The following is a 20,881-nucleotide window of genomic DNA, read 5'->3' as shown; positions in this document are numbered from 1 at the left end:
AATCACAGTGAAGTACCTATTATAAATACATTTTTTTCCTATTCAGCATTAGTTTGGGCTTTTTTTCCTCTTTGCTTTTAAACTCTGTGTACCTATGAAGTGGATCAGAAGGTAAGCAGTGCAGGGTAGTTGCATAATAACCCAGAAGAAGATATGGAGAGTCTCTACAGGAAAGCTTTATCTCCTTTGCATTCACTGTTTCTTCAAACAAAATGATTTCTTGCACTGTTCTTCTCTCCAGTTGATATGATTAATTAGTTTTCCCTTCTTGACAATTCAAACAATGGTCCTGGATTTTCAGTGTTGAGTTCAATTTATTAAGCATACTTGGAGATCCAACATTTTCATATATGTGCTTGTTTCAATTGCTTGAAACACATCCATGGAAATTTTGCTGTCTCAGCGTTTTGTTCTTGATTATGGCCTGTAACTTTGTTGACCCAGAGGTACCATAAACTTGTCCAGACTTATGCGTTTCATCAAACCATTTACTGACACGTGGATGAATAATGGTGAGAGCTTTGAATGTTCTGTACAACCGTTTTCCTTGTTCTCATCCATCTCAGAACATTTTCCTGTTTTTTTGTTTTACAGGGTCTGTTTGAAGTTTCCACACGTTTTTCTGCACTTGGTGAGTGTGCGTCTTGCATTGACATCCATGTTCAGTGATATGCCAACAATACTGATCCACTTATTCTGATTAAGTGTAAATCCATTTCCCAGGTGGAATATTTATATTTGTTATTTTCTTTCTTTTACAACAAAAGAGCTGACTCAGTACTTTCCAACATGCAAGCAATGACTGAGAACAGCTACTACTACTACTACTATACAGTGTGATGTTTTCTTCCAAGTGATGGTGAATAACATACTAGGAATATACAATAAAATATCACATGTAGACCAATGTGAAAACTGCTTAGATTTTCAACTTTCTATGAGTATTGTCTTAATAAAATAATTTTAACAGTTTCTGCAGAAATAAAATCAATTAATCTGTTTTGTCAATCATAAACATGCTAAAAACTGTAGAGTTATATTTGCGATTCAACGATGAATCTTCCAAAGAGCAATGAAATACATTATTAGATTCAGAGCTAGTACTTATGTTCTAAAAAAATCTGCCTTAGGTAGAACACTGTGGTTCTGGATATTATATAAAATAGGACAGAAATTAAAGCTTGGTTTGGTAATAGCTTGAGTCTAGCCTTGACCTCTGTAGAGGATCTGCCTCTTCAAATTATCAAATTTAAGTACATAACTTTCAGAAGTATCAGGGGTTCTCGGAGAAGCCATGGGGATGCAAAGTTTGTGGAGTGGTGCGTTAGGACACAACTCCCAGCAGATCAGAGAGAAGCAGAAGTTCGTCAATGTCAAGATGGCATCTGCTCTGGACCCTTCCGCACGGTCTTAACTAATGTTTGCAAATTATTACATGTTTCACTGTTTATGACCTCCAGCAGCAATAAAGTATGCATAATAAATTGTCAGAAACTGGATAATACCGTGAGAAAAATCAAGCATGTCACTATATTCCAAATGAGATACTCATCTACAGCTTCTGCCAATAAAGTAGTAGTATGGTATTAATTTTATAGACATTTTCTGTAAAGATTATCAGTCAACAAGAACTGTATGAGCCAGATACAGCTATCATATCAGACCGTATTATCATACACTGAAAAAGGACATGTTAACTGGGATGATTGTTTCCTTTCACTACTTTTTTCAAAAATATCAAGCTACAGTAATATATTGAAAACCACTGGCATACTCACCACAGTTAGCTTCATCTGATCCATCAGCACAATCTGGGTCTTCATCACATACCCACAGTTTAGAAATGCAGTGTTTTGTTGTTTTACACTGGAAATGGTCTGGAGAACAACTGTTTTCAGCTATAAATAAAAGGATTTCAAATTAAAATGAGAAATTTCTGCTAATATTCCAATTATTTGTTTTAAAGAAAAAATGATTCAAAATTCAGAAATTTGATAGCTCTAGCAAGACATGTAACATCTGTAAGAAAAGAGCGTTCAGGGTTATACTGTTTATAATTTTGCCTTTTTTTATATATTATTTTATATATAACAGTAAGGTCAAATGAATCTAATAAAGTGTCTATTGTGATATTCTTTTAAGAACAGACTTGACACTGACACAATCAAACCACTTTAGTAAAAAGCAGTCAGATTTATTTTTCTCCTAACTTTCTAAAGCACCAGTTATCAATTCTGAAAGTCAGTTTGAAGGACTAAGGCAGCATTCAATGCTTTGACTGAAAAGGTAATCAAAATTATGTACAATTTTGGTAAAAGTCTGTGCTCTCTGTTAAAAGAGGCCATGGGTAAATGGTGAGAAAAGTTTGATAATTATTTCATCAGTTTAGCAGAACAATTTCTTAAATGAATCCTACAGCAAGATAAAGATGCAAAGATGCAGCTAACCTTCATCCTATTCTTTCAGAATGCTTTAAGACAAAGTTTAAATGATTTCACTTTAGAGCAGCCACTTGACAACAAATGGATCCTCAGCGCACTCACGTGATTCTAGATTGACTCCCTCACAAGCATTTAGGACAGATCTTACTATTTTTAAAACTCTAATAACTGAGAGTATAGAGGCAAGATGGATAAAGGACATATATCTGGACTGGACTGTGATCAGGCTATTTGTGATCAGATGCACAAGGATTTCTTTAGAGATAAGCCAATGTACAAAAATCTCCAAACTGTTCTGAATTGAACATAGGTGGAAGACAGTATGATCTCTTCTCTGATAATGTTTTCCCACATGAATGTTTGTCCCACTTTTACCTAGGGAACTCCATAAGGTTTTTAACAAACTTCCCTATCCCTGTTGGAAAGCAATTTGCTCCTTTATAGTATCATTCCTGTTTCTTGAGTTCAGCAAGATGAAAAACTTCAGTTCTTTAAAAAAATTGGTGTGTATTATTTCTGTCAGCATCACATTTCCATACATAAATTTACAGCGCTGGAATCAAAGACTAAATTTAGACTTGTCTATGCTGCTAAATATACTTCTAAAAAATAATACTGATTCTCAGCTAGGGCACCTCACCTGGGGATTACAAAGTGCTTTACAAGGAAGACCAGCATAATCACCTCCATGTTACATATGGAAAAACTTTAGTATGAATTGTGACTTTTTCAAGGTCACTTGATATATATAAAATGAAACAGTGGCAGAGCTAAAAAAATTGTCTGTATTTTATAAATCCTACTCCAGTGAAGTTAGAATGAAATAGGTAATCTGATCCGTTATCTGTCTCGGGACAGAAGCCCAAGTCAATTTGAACTTTTTGGTAGACCTACTTAAAATCTCCATTTTTTGTAATCTCCCCAAAGACAACTGAAGAGTTTTCGGAAGGCACAAGCAAGATTTTATTAAAATATAAACTAGCACACCTAACTTGCTTAAGAGAGAAGCTAATAAAGTCTAGGTAAGACAGAACAGAAATAAAACCTGTATATAATTAACCTCCCCCACTTCCCACTGGCTTTGCAGGTGGGTTGATGGCTGAGTTTCAGACAATTCAAAAGCTTGCTTCATGTCACAGCAGACTGTCCTATCCCCACCAATCCCTAGGAAGTTTTCAACTCCATCACCACTGATCCTGACCCTATCCCTCCCACAGTCCCTGAGCACTGCTGTGCTGCAGATTCCACTGCTCTAATTTAATTTCTGTCGGCTACACCTCAAGGTTTTGGGAACCTTCTGTACAATGTGTAGCTCTTTATAATGAAAAAAGCAGTCTCCCCTATCTTCCACAGGAGTTTACCTGACCCCACTTAATCAGTTTTTAAACGAACATAACATGCAAACCAACATATAATACTGTCTGTCTCTGCTGAGCTGTTTGGAAGACAGCCACTAAACATGACCATCAACAAAACCTTTGTATCCTCAGCATCTCTTCCCTTGGAGAAGGCCATGTTCTTTGCAAAAATGCAGCACATGGAAACCTTGAGAAAGCTAATTGAGAAAATAGGAATAAGCACCTTAGATCAGCAGTAGATCTGAATAATGAATTGAGGGCAGGACAGAGATAAATTTCACGACAGCACCATCATTTTAATTACAAAAAGATCAAATGCACAAGCTATTCAATACATTTGCATTCTAAATCTGAAAATATTTTCTCTACCCGTATCTAAGAAATATGGAATGAAAACGAATTTAGGAAAAGTAAGATGTATTAAAAGCTGAGTAAATGGAAATCAAGTTACATAGGGAAATTAATGAAGAAGTCCCCAGAGGAAAGGTGAAAATTCCATCAAAGAAAAAGGATGTAGAAGGAACTATGGATCTGCATCTTTTCCAATAAAAGACACAGAAATATATTTTTCCATTGAAATGCGTTGCTGCAAGGCATGGCAGATGAAAGACTCAAGAAGATGAGTCATTTGTGAAGTGGTTAAGAATAAAATGGAGGTTTCAGTCTAAGTCAGAAACCCAATTAAATGCTTGAAATTAATTGTTTACACACCCCTCTTCTTTGCAATGACTTTAAAAAATGAAGTTAATAAATGACATTTTAGTTTGTTCTCTTGTCTATGAAGCATTGTACATCAATCAGTCCCGTGAATTAACTGTTTTGCACGTTCCTCAAATTATTTTACAGAGGATATTTACAGTATTTTACGTATTTTACTTCAGTTCCTTGTTTAAAATCAGCTACAGTTGTCAGTGCAAAATTCTCTAAACAGAACTTACGACAGTCTCTTTCATCTTCTTCGTCACCACAGTCATCCTGTCCATTGCATCTCAGATTTATTGGAATACACTTCTGATTCTTTGTGCACTTGAACTGACCTGACAGACACACATGTGTGTCTAAGTTAAAAGAACAAAAACATAAAAAAAGATTAAAAGTTGTAAAAATTAAAAGGTAAAAGAATAAAAATACATTTTCTCAACAGAAGTCTACAATGTATATAATTACCTACCACAGTTCAACTCATCAGAATTGTCCCCACAATCATTTTCCCCATCACAGATAAAGGCTGGAAGAGCACAAAGTCCGGTTCCACACTGAAAACGTCCTGGCTGACATCTGAATTCAGCTGAGAAAAAAGAAAACCGCTTATGAATACTATCAGAAGAATGGTTAAAGTATCAACAGTGTTGTTCTTCCTCTACGGACTAATCAAACGAATGTACAGACCTTTGTATTTGCCTATGTAATCTCAATCTGAGTAGATATTAGTAACTAAAATGCACATGTACTATTGCAAAATTAATTTCAAAGCCTGAGATTTTAAATTTGCAGAACTGTAGTTATATCTTAACTAATGATACAGGCTGCAACCACCTACAGGTTGATGCTTACTATTAGCTCAATAGATTCTTGCAGTTTAGGCCCTAAACACTTGATTTCAAGTCTGCATTTAAGAAACTCACTGGTATACTGTAATTCTATTTCCCATGAAAGGTCTAACATTGTTCCTTCTCACAGCCACTGCCATCTGAGTTTAAATTTTATATAAACATAGCATAGCTCCAAATGTAGAATGATTACATATGTTATGTAGACTGATTACATATGTTAAAGCTTGCTTAAAAGGCTTGTGCGGCAGAAAAAGAGAACTAATGATAAAATTGTAAAAATATGGGTGAGAGATTTCAATATAAAAAAATCAAATTAACTCTTATTTAACTGGATGACTGTAGAACACGTAGAGCATTTTATTCTTATAAGCTTAAGAGGGCAAGAATCTTTTGATTTGTGTAATTAATATAATAGCGTTAAAGTAGTCAGTGACTGGGACTGAAAGATGTAATCAGATATTACTGTTTATGAATCCAGTACACTAGAAAGGTACTTTTCTAACAAGTAAACTTGCAGTCAGCTACCATCCCAGCAACCATTCTTTGGGATGCTGAAAACATCATCATAATTGACTTCCAGTTGTCTACAATTCAATAGGAGATTACTCCAGTAACCTGCTATTTGGACTATGGGATGTTATCGAGAAATATGCTGCACTGTCTTCAGGATAGTCAAAGTTACACAGGATGCATGAAAAATGTTCATTACATAAAATTGTTCATTCCAGGAGGGTGAGAATTAGCTCTCCAAACTACTCTTTGACAATATTTCTAAATGTATAGAATGAAAATATTTATATAAAACTTGTTGTGAAAAATACACTGATTCGTGGTAGGAATCACATGGAGAGCATGTTGTACAGAAGATTGCACTAATTAATAATGTGTAGCTAAACTTGTATAATTGCAATGAAACATAAGCAAATGAGATTAGGGTTCCACATTTCTCTTATATACAAAAATCAAATAACTCTGGCAGAATTTTGTATTTATACATAAAAATTTGCAACTGCAGAACATAGCTTTGAAGTAAAATCTCTAGGAAAAATATAAATGGGATCAAGTACAGGTTTAAAACATGAAAAACAAACCCTTATGATTTTCCAAAAACTTTAAAAGACCCTTAGTAGACATGAGTTAATGGAAATCTGTTATAGGCTGATGAACAAGAGCCTGTGTCCTTTGTAAATTTAAAAGAGACCAAGGAACAGAAAACTGTGCTGCAAACGAAAGTGTTCAAATAGACCCGCTTCCTTCCATCTATAAAGCATTATATTTGATTTGGACCCTACTGACAAACTGGGTTCCAAATTCAGAATGCACTTACGGCATTCCTCGGGCTCGTCGGAGCCATCTCCGCAGTCATCGACAGTGTCACATTTCCACCAAAACGGAATACATTTGTCAGTTTTGCAACGGAACTGTAAAAGGAAGGAAAGAAGGAAAAAAAAACCTTTGATATGAATATTTATTTACTTCTACATAGAATATACAGTTTATGGAAAAATTAGATTTTTTATGTCATTGTTCATTACTCAGGTCTGACTGTTGATTTTATAAAATTTCTTAAATATTCTTTTTTTGGAGATGTTTTGCACCGAGACTTCCACTGATACAAATCATTGCAGCTTCAATGACATTGCTACACTGATTTATAGTGCCCCTGACATTAACCACTCATTGCATTTTGCCACATTCTGTGATATGATTCTCTAAGATCTTATTCAAAACAACCACTTCAATTCTTAAACATTCTTTGTAAGTTGTTGAAGAAGACAATATCATTTTTATGGGTAAACAAAAACACCCACAGTTACAGAAAAGGGCCTTAATGTGTAGTGCTGTACTTGTATACATTATTCCTTATATTGTTTGAATTGAATGAGAAAACCAGAAGCTAGGCCTTCCAACCTTTCAAAGGGATAACATATTTGTACAACAAAGAAAAATCCTTTGTAAAACCTTGGTAGTGCCTTTACTCTGAGCTCAGGCAACGCTTTACATTTGTTTTGACTGAAAGGGGAATGCAAACTGAACAAAAAAAGAGAGTAGAAATTACTTGATGCAAACTTCGAGGGCTAAACCTAAAATCAGAGTTCATTATGTGGCTAACGCTAGGGAGAAAAATCTGGTTAGATTATCAGGAACTTTTAAGAACATTGTGTTTCCTACCTGGTGTAAGTATGAGCACAGAAGGGAGGAAAAGCTGACAGGTTTAGAAGTACAAGACATTTTATTTCCTAGGACTAGTAGGCATTAATTATTTCATTTCTTCAAATTTTTAAAATCATTGATTATTCAATAAAGCTGTATTAAAAGGGTATATTAAATTTGGTGTATTAGCTCAGTTTTATCTTTTCTGTCAGGAAAATTTAGGGGTTTGTGGCCATTTATGTAGTAGGACCTCCAGCTGGAGCTCCATCATTCTTGTACCACATTGAGGGACATGCTGTATAACAGCTTGGGTTTCAAAGGCAGCTATTCTAAACTGCTAAACTCTTCTACTATGGTATGCATCTCAGAGTAGCTCAGCAGAAGGCCTCAAAATGTAGGAGACAAACAGAAACTCAGACAATTCTCATTCTTAGTATTTTCTACCAGCTAGCATAGCCTTCCTGCTGCCGATTTGTTTTAAGGTGCCAGCTTTGCTGTGCTCACCACAAGGGACTTCAGGCTGTTAAAATTACATTATTAATTTAATTCCAGGAAATGAGTACTAATTCTTAGATGCTATTATGCTCTTCATGAAAATGCTTGCATTCCCATTTAAACTGGGGAGCCGGACACTTTGCAAAATCAGGGGTCAGAGTCATATGGCTGGGCCCAGAGTGACCTGAATTGTGGTGTTCTAGTCTGGTGTGTTTTGTACTAAACGATTTCTCACGTCACATTAACCATCAAAATACCGCTGAAAGACTGTCAATGTGTAAGACCAGCGTATCAGTCACCCAGCTCCCTTTCATCAGAAATAGCTAACAGTGAGTACATTGTCAAGAGCAATTACATCATAGGAACAACTATAATTTTATAGCATCATCTGAAAATCTTAAGTAGCAAAGTATATTTTTTCCACTGATCTCTGCCTCTGATACCATCGGACTGACAAATTATCAAACAGTAAACAGATTTCAAAACTGAAAGAAAATGACTAATAACCAATGTCAACTTGTAACTGTCTGTCTGAAGCAGCTTCTTCTACTTAAGCCTCCTCTCCCTCCTATGGAATCCGCAAGTGATAAAATATTGCTCCTGGAGGATCCAAGTTGTGAGGTTATCCTTCAATTCAGATTACCAACGAATTATTTAGAAAGAAATAAGAGTAATTCAATCAACTGTTAGCATATAAATTCACTGTGGAATAAGCTTCCAGTGCCATTTAAAGAAAATTTTTAAAAAGAAAAAAAGTGTTGGTTTTTTTTAAGCAAACTCGAGAAGCTAGATATGGGGGGAAAATAGGTAAGAAACTCCTCCTTTTACAAGCGTTTTACACTTTCTTTATGTTCATCACGTAATGGGAAGTAACAAGCAGACAAACAAAACAGGAAAGATATGATGAACATAATAAAATCACACCAAACATTATGTAAAGGAACAAAGGAAGACAGTGAGAAGGTTTCTTAAATAACAATATAACTTGAATGAAACTGTACATCATTTAATAAGATGACCACTGTTCCCTAAAAATTAAGAGTAAAATCCTTTCCTTAACGAGTACAGACAACATGCATCATGACACAGAACGTTGTAAGAGGTCATTAGCATACATACAATAAAAGTGGACTACTACAAAAGCTGGACTACTAGAGAGATATTAGAGGCCGTATGTACTATTACAATCAACCAATTAGTTGTCTGGGTAGAACAGTCCAAAGGCTTTTATTAAAGGGGTTCACTTATAAGAAATCAGTAGTTCTACCTAAGCTTCCTTACATTTTAAGAAAAAAAAACACCAAATATTTATTTCAAGTACTAGGGGTTCCACCTCCCATAATGAATCCGATGTTTTAATTGATGCAACTGTTAATTCATTGCATATTTTACCATTTCCATTTCAGCTACTGGACTGTTTCTCATGTAACCCTATCTGTTAGCTACCAAGCGAACTGGACTGAGCTTGTTTTCTTGTATTAATGTAAAGTTCGTTCATGCATGAACACTCCCAAATCATTGTTATATACGCTTTGTATCATTGTCATAGACACTTTGTATTTTTATGTTTCATATTTTATAGAAATGTTTTTTCAAGGCAATTTTTATGGTTTTAGTAGCTGTATTTGTTCTAGTGACTGGCAGAAACATCCACATTTGAAAGGGAACAAGTTCTGCGTTCTCTGGAAAAAAGGCACTTGCAAGCCCATTTTCAACTAATAGCCTGGAAGATGAAACGCCTTAAATGCACCCATGAGTTACCTAGTCTTCATCTCCGCTGACTGATGCTTCCACATTTCATGGGCACCAGCACTCATTATTTAAAAGCAGGTGGAAACACAGTAAAATATAAGCCCCACTCCTCCTTCTCCCACACCTCTGTCCTTACCTGACTGGCAGTGCAGTTTGATAAGCACGTCTTGTTATCCGCAGCAAGGTAAAAGTTAGTGGGACAGGCACAAGTATACATCTTGTCAGGGGCTAGAAGGCATAAATGACTGCAACCACCATTGTTTACTGTACACAGATGTTTAGACACTGTGGACAGAATAGGAAAAGCATATCAGAGCCTATTATTTCAGTATAGTTCAGCATATCTGTTTTTTAGAGGAAGAAAAATGTATTACACATACTGTTCTTACAATGGAACGTCTCAAATCAAAAAGCAGTAAGATGCAACCTTTTCCTTTTGCCTTTAAGCTATTCTCTGTATGCAAAAAATAATTATTACTATGAATGTAGATTCAGTACTGAAAGAATGATAGGAAGAAAAAAGCACTAGAGATTTTTAATACTGAGACAAAAAATTAGCTTATTTAGGCCAAGTGCCAAATTGTATCATTACATTCAAATAGTTACATTCAAATAGGGGACATCAGGAGATATGACACAAACATAATGCCTGCATTCTCTGACACTCCCTCCGTCCAAGAAATTTCTAAATAACAGTATTCTTCTGTATTATTAATACTCTCTTTTTGAATAATAAGGTTAAATAACACACTGTTCTCATCTTGGTAACTGGTAACTTGTATTGTAATGTGACTTAACAGTTCTGTACTTTCAGTCAGTATCTGGGTTAATTTTTAAGCACCCAAATTGGTATCTCGCACCTGAACAAGATAGATCACATTATTTCATACCAGATATACTTCCAAGATTAATCACCGATTTGTATTTAAAAATGGTGAGTTGAAAACTTACACAATTTGAAACAAAGCAGAACTAAAAATAAATCACTGCAGATAAACGATCTGCCATTAACTCAGCAACTGGCTACTAAATGAAATACATCAGTGTGCTGTACGGAAAGTATAGACGGAATAATTACCATCCGGTTGCCTGTAAGAATGATACACCTGGATGTCTGTTATGGTATGCCATGAGTTAATCAGTGATAGTCTGTCTGATCCAGAGGTTTTGTGGGCACGGCTGAGTGATTTGGTTTTCCCATCTGTCCAGTAGACGTAGTCTTCAAACAACGTCAGCGCAATCACCCCTGGAATATCTTGATTAGGGACTGTAAGAAGGGATGCTAAGATTAATGTTCACTCTTGGAAGACTGCCAGTTAAAACATTCCATACTGCCCGGGCTGACGGATACAACTGCTATATAATGTCTTGAGAATAACTGTCATGACAATATGTCAAGCCTAGAGGGTTCTTTATTACCAGTTACGATAAAGATGGATGGGGTACAAGCTCTGCTTGATTAGAATTATTTGGCCCAATCAGTGTTAAGGAAATGAAAGGATTTCAGTTAACAAAAATCACCTCCAGATTCTAAACCAATGACATGTTAAGCTTAAAAGTTGTACACAACATAACTTAACCTACTATTTACAGAAGGCCAATATTCATTTGGTGTTTCAGGGGAATAAAAGTTATTAGAAAACATCCAAACTGTAAGGTATACATCTCCATATGCACTGTGTTTAATACCTTTTAAGACAATTAACAATATTTTAATTTGACAAAATACACTGCCAAGAGAGAAAGGAAAAAAAAAAGCTTGGCATTAAAATAAACATAGCAGTAAGAGGGCTTATTGCTTATTAATACCATAACCAACCACACAATTTAAAAAAAAAATTAAAAAATTATGGTAATACTCCCTGTTACAATATCATAAAATTATGAGCCAACATCCTTTTCAAAGGGATGGAAGGACAAAAGAGAGAAAAAGCTTTGGAGCAGTCTTTATTCTACTGTATACTCTTTAATCCTGAACTATTTGTTCTTGGTAAACATAAACTTCATGCCACCTTTTTTTTATTTTAACATATATAGCTGTAATTAGAAATGTCACAGGAGAATATCTGACCACAGCGGTCAATTTTTAAAATTAAAATCTTTTGTCGCTGAATCATTCTAATTACTGAGAGAGCTGAAAAGGTAGATCAGAGCAGCTGAGTCTGCCATTTTTAACAAGCATATCCTTAACACTTTTACCTTCTTCTCTTAGATGAAAATAGCTTCATCTTTTTACCTGGAATATATTTAAATAGAGTTCGCAAATCTCAGATTCCAGTTGGAATGTTTCATAGTTCACTGATGGCTGATACTGAGTACATGGAATGACAACTTAGCAAATTAAATTTTTTACATAATAGTCTTGCTGATAGTGAACTCCAGTGTAGGGTATGTTGCCTTCTGGTAAAGGAAACCTTGCTTCTTCAACCTGAAATGATTTTCCTGTCTTGTATGTTTATATATACCACACCCATCATACTGAGATACCAGGATGATATTCTTTTAAGGAGCTTCATCACATTTCTAAGAAATTAGCTAAACTGGGCAACTTTGGCATGCTTTCTTACATATAGTATAGTACCCCCAAGAAAAGGTCTTATAATTTCCCTTATTTGTAGAATCACATTGTGGAAAGAGGGTCTACAAACCACAATTGAATCACTCCCCGTGGTGACTGTTGTTATCCTGTTCCTCTGAGCGAGGAAGGGAAGAATTCTTGATGCACCATTACTTTTTGTTTGGCCACCAAAGTAAGAAATCAAGTACAACAAAACAAGAATAGAGAAAGCTCTAAGTACAGGTATTCCATTATATTGTTTCTTTTTCTCTTTCCTCATTTTCCTTATTTTCTCACCATTGGATTTATCACTATAAATTTGCAAGAAAATATTCCCAGATCCAGAAAAAAACCTTTGTCTATCCACTGGAAGATATGTATGTATTATCAACTATGTAGATCGACTGCCTGCATGTTAATTTTATCCCCACTCTCCTCTGGAGTGAACTAAATAATTCCCTTGGCAGGGAAAACAAACTGTAGACTGGACAACAGTACCCAGCTTCACCCTGGATGCAGTATGTGGTGTGTGGGGATCTCTAGTACTGTAAACAGTGAAAGAAACCCTGCATCAGTCACAGTTGAACCTAAGCAGTTAAATCCTAGTCACTGCCTGGTTTTTCACATTCTTTTGCTTAACATGTGTGATTTTTCCTTGAACATTCTTGAGCTCTGCATGCATCTTTGATAATGGTGAATTCAACTTAATACTGTTCCACAAAAGGCATGTATGTCTAATTTTAATTTTAAAAAGTGAATTACTTTTAAAATCGTTCAGCATAATTATTAATTTGGAATATTAATTATATCATATGCTTACTACTAGATTAATGCAATTTATTAAGGAAGCATAGAATTTACACATTCGTGTCATTGGGAAAAAGGAAATTATACTTCTGAATTGTTTCAGAATTATTAGTTCATCAAAATCTGTGTACATGCATGCTCTGTACAAGAAACACATTTTGGTTTAAATCACTATCCCATATTTCAGCAAATCCCTGAAAAAAATTACTCTCTCAGACTTCCTTCATTGCCACTCTCCCCCGTTAGTTACTTCACTGAATTTCAGTAATTCAGTTGCTTTATTGTGCTATTATATTTACCATGGGATTTTAAATACATCTGAGCCCAATCCACTGTACTATATATACAGAGCCTTAGGTATATTAAGCTCAGCAATTTTATTTTAGGTGGATTATAAACATTTGCTATTGAAAGTTTTCTTGTAACTTCTAAGTCATACGATTGTGTTACAGTAGAAAAATTAAAAGACAAGCAGGAATTTGAGGTATGTTTGTAAAACTGCAGGAAGCTCCACACTGCTCTTAAAGGGCAGTTTCTAATGAGAAATACAAACCACGCTGACAGAAGAAGTAGGAAGGAATAACAGAAAGTGCTACTCTGAGTGAAACCCGGAAGCTATTCATAAAGCTATTTATTTTATTTTTGAGTTATGGAAAAATATTTGTTCATATAAATTATGACCCTTGCTCCTATTTTTGACATCAAATTAAAGATGTCAAAGATAACACCCCAGCCTGTCTAAATAAAACAAAAGTGCTTTTTTCTGTCTGTTTTCTTTTATTCTGATCACAGTTAAGATTAAATCAGAATAAATGAGCATATAAAAGCTTTAACACACATGGAGAGGATTTACATCGGAAAATTATTTTGATTTTGCATCTTATTTCCCACCAATGAAAAATACAGTCATCCTCTTTTTGGCCATCCAGGAATTACAAACAAACACCATACCCTGAGTAAAGATGATTGAGTAAATGCTTAGTTTTGTTTCTGTGTATGTTTGTGGGTTACCATACAATTTATCGTAGTGTCAACGGATAATGCATACATCAGAATCCAGATGAAACTTTATATTCATGAACTAAAGAAGATTCAGGAAAGGAACAGACACTCTCTGAATTGTCTCAGCACACCTTACTAAGAGGAAGCTAAGTTAAATGTGTGCCGTAAAATGTCAAATGCTACAGTTAGAGCACTGCATTTCAGAAAACTGTTCATTGACCCGAGTAAGTTTTTCTTTGACTTTTTTTTTTAAAGCCTATTCTGTAAGCACCAGGTTTATCTTAAAAACAAAACCACAATATCAAATACAATGTAACAAATATCATTCTCTCTTTTTTATGTTCTTTAAAAGAAGTATGACAGAGTATATCTGTTTCTAAAACCTGGATTTTGTGTTATTACCACCTGTTGGTCCAAAGTTAAAACTATCAATGGTTTAAACACTCACAGATTAGGGTTGTCGTTTGTGCTGCCACTATTTCTTATTTCTGAGTAACTTCATAAGTTTTATGGGTTTCTGTGTTAAAGTTAACTTTTCATTAAGCAATCTTCAACACAAACTTGGTCAAAATTCTTTCAGAAGAATGCACTGTTTATAGCAGTAAAAGCTGTATGTATTCTGTTGTGACTACAAAACTTTGAGAAAATTATTTTAAAAAAATCAATCAAGGAAGCAATGAATGGACTATATTAAATAAAATAAAAATAAATAAAGGTAAATAAAAACCCATGTAAAGTAAAACACACAGAAAAATAGTATAGTATCATTGGATACAAACATTTCTTTTATAAAAAATCTAAGCTGACCATAAAAATATAAAACTTCCTATAAAATATTATTAATTATATAATATAAAAGCTCTTATAAAAATATTCTAAGCTGTTCATAAAACTCAATGTATTTTCTTGCAGTTGATACATCTGTAAAGTCTGAGAGAAGCTTCTGAAAACAGGCATTCAATGGCAGCTAATTCTGATTTACTTTACTGTTTAAGGAACAGTTCTATCATAGCTGAATATTATTTTTCTTTACTTTTTTTAGTAAATTATCAACAATGAAACATCAGAACTTTTGACATGTTAAAGGTTATAAAATCTCCAGTTGACAACTATCAACGATCCAAAAAACTTAGAACTGTGAGGGAATTTTTACATCTTATTTTCTGATGGAAGAGTAAAACAGTCTCTCACGCTTTTTATTCTTTGCCTTTGAGGACGTCAGTGTTTCAAGCCTTCCAAAATTTCAGGCAGTGACAGTTATTGATTTATGATAAATGTATGTAGTAGAAGAAACACTGACTTACTTTCTTCAGTCTTTCCTTTAACTTCAAAAGAACCGTAGCTGCATTACTGATCTACTTCTTCATAAATGACATAGATTAGTTATATGTTGCAATATTAATTACTAACCTCCTAGCATACGTTACGGTGTGAATCACATTTTTAAACAGGAAAGCGAGATTAATTCCTCTCCTTTCTTTGGCAAGCACTATGAAAATGAACTACTTGTTTTCAAATTCAAAGTAAAGCCAGGTTAGTTGTAATTGGTAAGTACCTCTCTGCTTTCCCTGCATCACCTATTTGAAAACTTTTAATCAAGATGTCTACTTGGCAATCCATTAGTAAAAAAGCAATACGTTCTGTTAAAAATTCAAATTGCATTACACCAATGTAAGGGTCAGAGCTTGACCAGCAAATTCATGCATAATTTAAATAGTCATATTTTAACAAAGAGCCAGGAGAATTGCACTCAATTATATTAGGTTCTTTCTAGAATTACCTACATAGTCAATATTTTTTTGGTGTTGGGTGTTTTTTTTGTGTTTTTTTTTTTTTTTTTTTTTTTTTAAGGTTTCCCACAGAATGTCACCCTATGGCCTCTAAGCTTCCAAAACTGGGTCAGGTAGGTTGAAGCTCAATATATATCTCAAAACACTCAGAAAAATTAACTAATAAAACACCCCGCCTGCAGACTAATCCACTGGATACAGCTCTAGCAGTCTGTAACTATTTCACTAGACCAGTACTTACTACAAGTCTTTTTTCCCCTCATTGTTAGAGCATCAAATCCTTAAGTAATCCCTTGTAACCCATGCATATTCCTTTTCTTTTCGCTCATGTGAAGAAATCTCAAGTATAACTGAAGTGCAGTTCAGTCAGAAAAGGGATAACTGCCTAACCACCACAGGACACAGAGGGTATCATCATAGATGGGCACACTGGGCAGCTGCTAAGGGAAGAGAAGTGCCTTCAGCCCCTTTCATACATCCTTGCCTGAACAGCGTGATGCAGCTGACTGCTTCCACTGAGTCCCAAATAGTTATTTCAGTGACTCAAATCCCGTACAGTTTATGATAGAGTACATCTTAGAACTCATATGCAGTTTCATAGCAATATACACTATGTATCATATATGAGTAAAAAATGCTCTACTTTGTGCCAGCAACACAACTTAGTAATTCAAACTGATACTTATTTTAATATTCAAGACCCTGCTCTTCTTCCTTGTGCAATAAAATGCATTATGGGGGTCATACTCAACAACCTACTCAAGAATTATGAGAGACAAAAACCATGGAATGCCAAATCACCACCCTAATATCTGAAGAAAAAAATGCAGAAATGAAAAATGAAGAAATTTGCTTCGGTGCTTCCTCTTCCTACCACAGCTGCCTCCTACCAGAGATGGGCAAGTCCCTTGCAATCCCTCCTTTACTAACAGGCCTTCTGCTGCCACCTCTAGTTCTCTACTGGGCTTTCATCTGATACATAAATCATGGATTCTCTTACACTGAATGCTAATCCCAAACAGTGCTTGACCAAACAAGAAATAGAAGGTAGAAAAGAGAAGGAATGTACAGACCTATCAGAAAGCTGCAGAAAATAGGAGGAAGAAATACAGGCAGGTAGTAAAAGGGGAAAAAAGGGGAGGCTTTCAACAGAAGCGGTGGAAAATAGAAATTATTAGATACTTGAAAACAAATAAAAATGACAATAGACAACATACTAAAAGGGAGATAAAGTGTTGCATGAATTTAAGGGAAGAAAAGCCACATATCTCCATAAAAGGGAACACGATTATGTAGACATATGGGAAGCATGCACAGACTTAAAATGCACATATCTCTCTCTCTCTCTCCTGCATTTTGCATTAATTTTGATTCAAGAACATAAATTCATAAGCTATAAGTCATATCTATGACAAACATGTCTACTTTTCTCTTGTGTGAACTCTGTTTCCCTTATATTTTCTGAGCACCTCTACTTAAGCATAAAAAATGTTCATTTGATTTCAGGGGTGAAAATCATGCCATCTATGATTTCTTAACTATAAATATGCTTAAAGAAGCTTCACAGAAGTGAAGTCCAGCCTCACTCAGCTTAAATTGAAACACAAATATTTCCAAAAGTAAAAGCAAATATTTAGACAACAACAGGTCTCATTGTCAGATAATAAAATCCATGTGCCAAGAAAAAGTGTCCTTAAAAACCTCAGATGCTGACTTCTTCTAACCAATAAACACTATAAAAATATCTGTGCTCTGTCATGTCCACCAAGGTTAGATTTTCTTTAGTGTTCGGCTCCTGTTGAAGCTGAAGCTGGCTGATGAGTTCTGCTCCTTCCCTTTCTAAAAAAAACCCAGAAAGGCACTGCAACCTTGCCATGACCTTGTACAATGTCTAGAAAAGAGAAGGGGTAAAAGATTCCCGCCGTGCTCCTCCCAAAAATGCATTCACCCAGCTAGAGTTCCAGTGCTGGTAAGTAACTGCTAAAGATAACTAATTGTTGTTAAGCAAATTTTAAATTATCTACTTCCCCACCGTGGCATTAGAGCAGTTTCTGTTTAAGAATTCTGGCATCCAAAGACATAAAATTTACATTGGTGATCAAACCTTAAAAACCAGGCCACCTTTTTTTGCATTCCACTCTTTAAAACTCGATTTTCTGAACTGCAATAAAATAAAACTAAAAAGGCTACTGACGTCTTGACCCAAACAGAAGCAGTGATAAATTCTTAGGAAGAATTAAGAATCCTCCGAAGACAAAGTGCATCAAGGAAGAATAGCACTTAATAAAAAAATAGCCATTATACCTACAAAAACAAAAAAACTTAGAAATTGATGATCTTCTCTCGTGCTGCAATTACTGGCCCATACTGTCCTCTTTCCATATGAACTCCCTTGGAACCATTTTTGTCTCATTTTACATTCAACTTGTAAACTCTTCGAGACACAGTCAGTACTTTTTTATCTCTGTATAGTACTTACTCCTGGTACTTGCTCCTTTTGATAAAGAATTCAAAATGCTTTAACAACGAAATTATTAATGAATAATGACAATAAGATTATGTCTATTAAGCTTGTGAAAAAGTATGTAATTTTGACAAATGTAATTAAATTTAAGTATGTTACATTAAAACTTTTTGTTAAAGATGATAATAAAAAGTGATTATAATCACTGTTACTTTTATTAAATTTACACTTTGTTTAAAAAACCAAATCTGTCAAACTCAACGAACAGAAAAAAAAATCATTCCTAGAATACATACATTAATTCCAGTAATTGAAGCTATATGTCACAGAAAAAAATATATATGAATACACTTTTAGGATGATATTACTGATATTTTTAATAACAACATGTGTATGCATGCATATTTCTTTCTGCAAATATATTATAATCACACATCCATACTGGGTAAGTATGGAAGCTATAAGTCCTAGCATTAAGTGGTAGGATATTTTGCCAGTCAAAAAATGTAATTGCGGTAGTGAAAACTCAGAATATTTCAGTATAATAAATTCACATGAAAATTATTATACATCTCAAAACTAGTATCAGAAAAGAAACAGGAAATTTAGACTTAAATCTAAACATCTTAAGGCACAAATATATATGTGGTATTAAAGCTGACTTCTACGTATGACTTATAATGTTACCATGAGAAGAGATTAATAAATTTTCAAAAATCAGTCAATCAAATCTAGGACTGAATTATTTTTTTTTAATTTCACTGTGAGGAGTTTTTATATGCCAGTTACCCCGTGGCAGTACAGAGTAGCATGCTGTCACAGCAGTGATTAAATGATTCTCAGATATATCCAAGTCACTATTCAAGTGGAACAACTCATAGTGTACTAATGAGTTTCAAAGATTCTAGAGTTATTTTTCAGATTTACAGAGACCATTTATGTGCCTACCAGCCCCTACACCTTAGATGAGTCTTGCTGCTGGTTTCAATATTCATCCCCACTCTGCCCCCCAAGCTATTCCTTCTTTCATCTTTGCCTCTCCATGCTCCTGCCCAGATTATCTCCTGCCATCACCCAACTAGGAGTAAAACGAACTGCTAATCCCCTTTGGTTTATCTCACTTATCTTCTACCACAACTACAGGACACGTTCAACACTGCAGCTTTCTTCATCAAAAAAACTCCTGGGTTTGATTGTGTTGATATGAACTTGTGACGTAAGGCTGAATTTTAAGTTCGCTGTTCTGGTTGTTTTCTGACAGCAACAACTGCATGGAAAGTAATGCCCTTTCTTTAAAATTTGTGATGGCACATGTCCAGCTCATACAGAAATATACAGTGAATGTTTGCTAAGCTTTTAATGAGTACGCAGAAAAATTACATTCAGAAGTTTATAATCCAAACAAGTTTGGGCATTTTATGACCAGAACGGTGGAAGATACAGAAATCAACCTCTTGGCAATTTTCATAAACTGGGCTCCATAAACTGTAGACTGTAAACCCTTAAAGTAACCGCATGAATTGACATTAATACAGTGAGTCTGTGTTATTTTTTCCTGGATATTATCCTTTAAATGAGACAGAATACAGTAATATTCTATAAAACAATTAGATTTAGGATGACATATGAACTGAAGAATCTTATCTGAACAATTATGAAAACAATCTAAAATGAAACAGTGGTGGTGAAGCAATTATCAGTTTGTGACATCAGATGTGGCGATAATGAGTAATTCTATAAACTCCTCAAAAGTTGGGAAAAATTTTTGCAATATCAGAACTACTGTTTATTTCTCATCTGCTGTGAGAAACCCTCTTTTCAGACTTCTCTAATTTTTGTGCTATGAAAATTGCAGTATAAATATGGAAGGAATTGGTTTCTGTAATCTCTTAGATTACTTTTACATTAGGACAATTTCATAAATAACTGGTTTTACTCTTTCATAAAACTGGTGGAAGAGTTCAGAATTAGATACAAATACTTTCTACCTACAAAGCCCTTACAATCAGCGATTTTTCAAATTACAGGTGCTAAGTATGAAAAAAGGTTGCAATCTCTAAAAACCTTATACTTGATACTTTAAAACTTGCCTATATGTACATGGATTCTGAGGTTTGTAACCACTCGGGCAGAAGCCAATTCTGAATATTTTTTTTTTTTTTTTCAAATTGAGACACTATAGGAAAGTTTCTCTCTGTTAACTATATTACAGCTGAAGAAGACATTTACAAATAATCCATTTAAGATTCAACAATTTTTCATTGCTTAATTTTCATGTCCCTGTAAGATGAAACAACGAAGTGCTCAACTTTTGTTTTTACAGTCTAAAACATCAAAGAACTCGACACAGTTAAGAACTGATGTCAGCTCAGAGAAGCTTCTGTACTTCCTAAAATGGACTACTAGATTCCACTTTTAGAGTTTCATTATACTGAAATTCTCATCTTCAAAGAGTGAAACGGGAACATGGTAGGCACCTCTGGGTTTTAAGAGCTCTGAAGGACAGGA

General features: G+C 34.7%; 1 protein-coding gene across 1 annotated transcript in view; it reads right to left on the bottom strand.

Moving 5' to 3' along the window:
- LRP1B (LDL receptor related protein 1B) overlaps positions 1–20,881 on the bottom strand; it is a 370,405-nt gene that overhangs the window by 79,149 nt on the left and 270,375 nt on the right. The window contains exons 58-63 of the mRNA XM_074910092.1: positions 10,832–11,020; positions 9,890–10,038; positions 6,680–6,773; positions 4,971–5,087; positions 4,738–4,857; positions 1,779–1,898 (exon numbers count right to left, since the gene is read on the bottom strand). Of these exons, the coding sequence (XP_074766193.1) occupies positions 1,779–1,898; positions 4,738–4,857; positions 4,971–5,087; positions 6,680–6,773; positions 9,890–10,038; positions 10,832–11,020 (789 nt within the window). The remainder of the gene's footprint in view (positions 1–1,778; positions 1,899–4,737; positions 4,858–4,970; positions 5,088–6,679; positions 6,774–9,889; positions 10,039–10,831; positions 11,021–20,881) is intronic.

This window comes from Athene noctua, chromosome 7 (assembly GCF_965140245.1).
Source record: "Athene noctua chromosome 7, bAthNoc1.hap1.1, whole genome shotgun sequence".
NCBI classification, from domain to species: Eukaryota; Metazoa; Chordata; class Aves; order Strigiformes; family Strigidae; genus Athene; species Athene noctua.
Note: the sequence above shows the minus strand (reverse complement) of the source record. Positions and strands in the feature narration are given on the sequence as shown.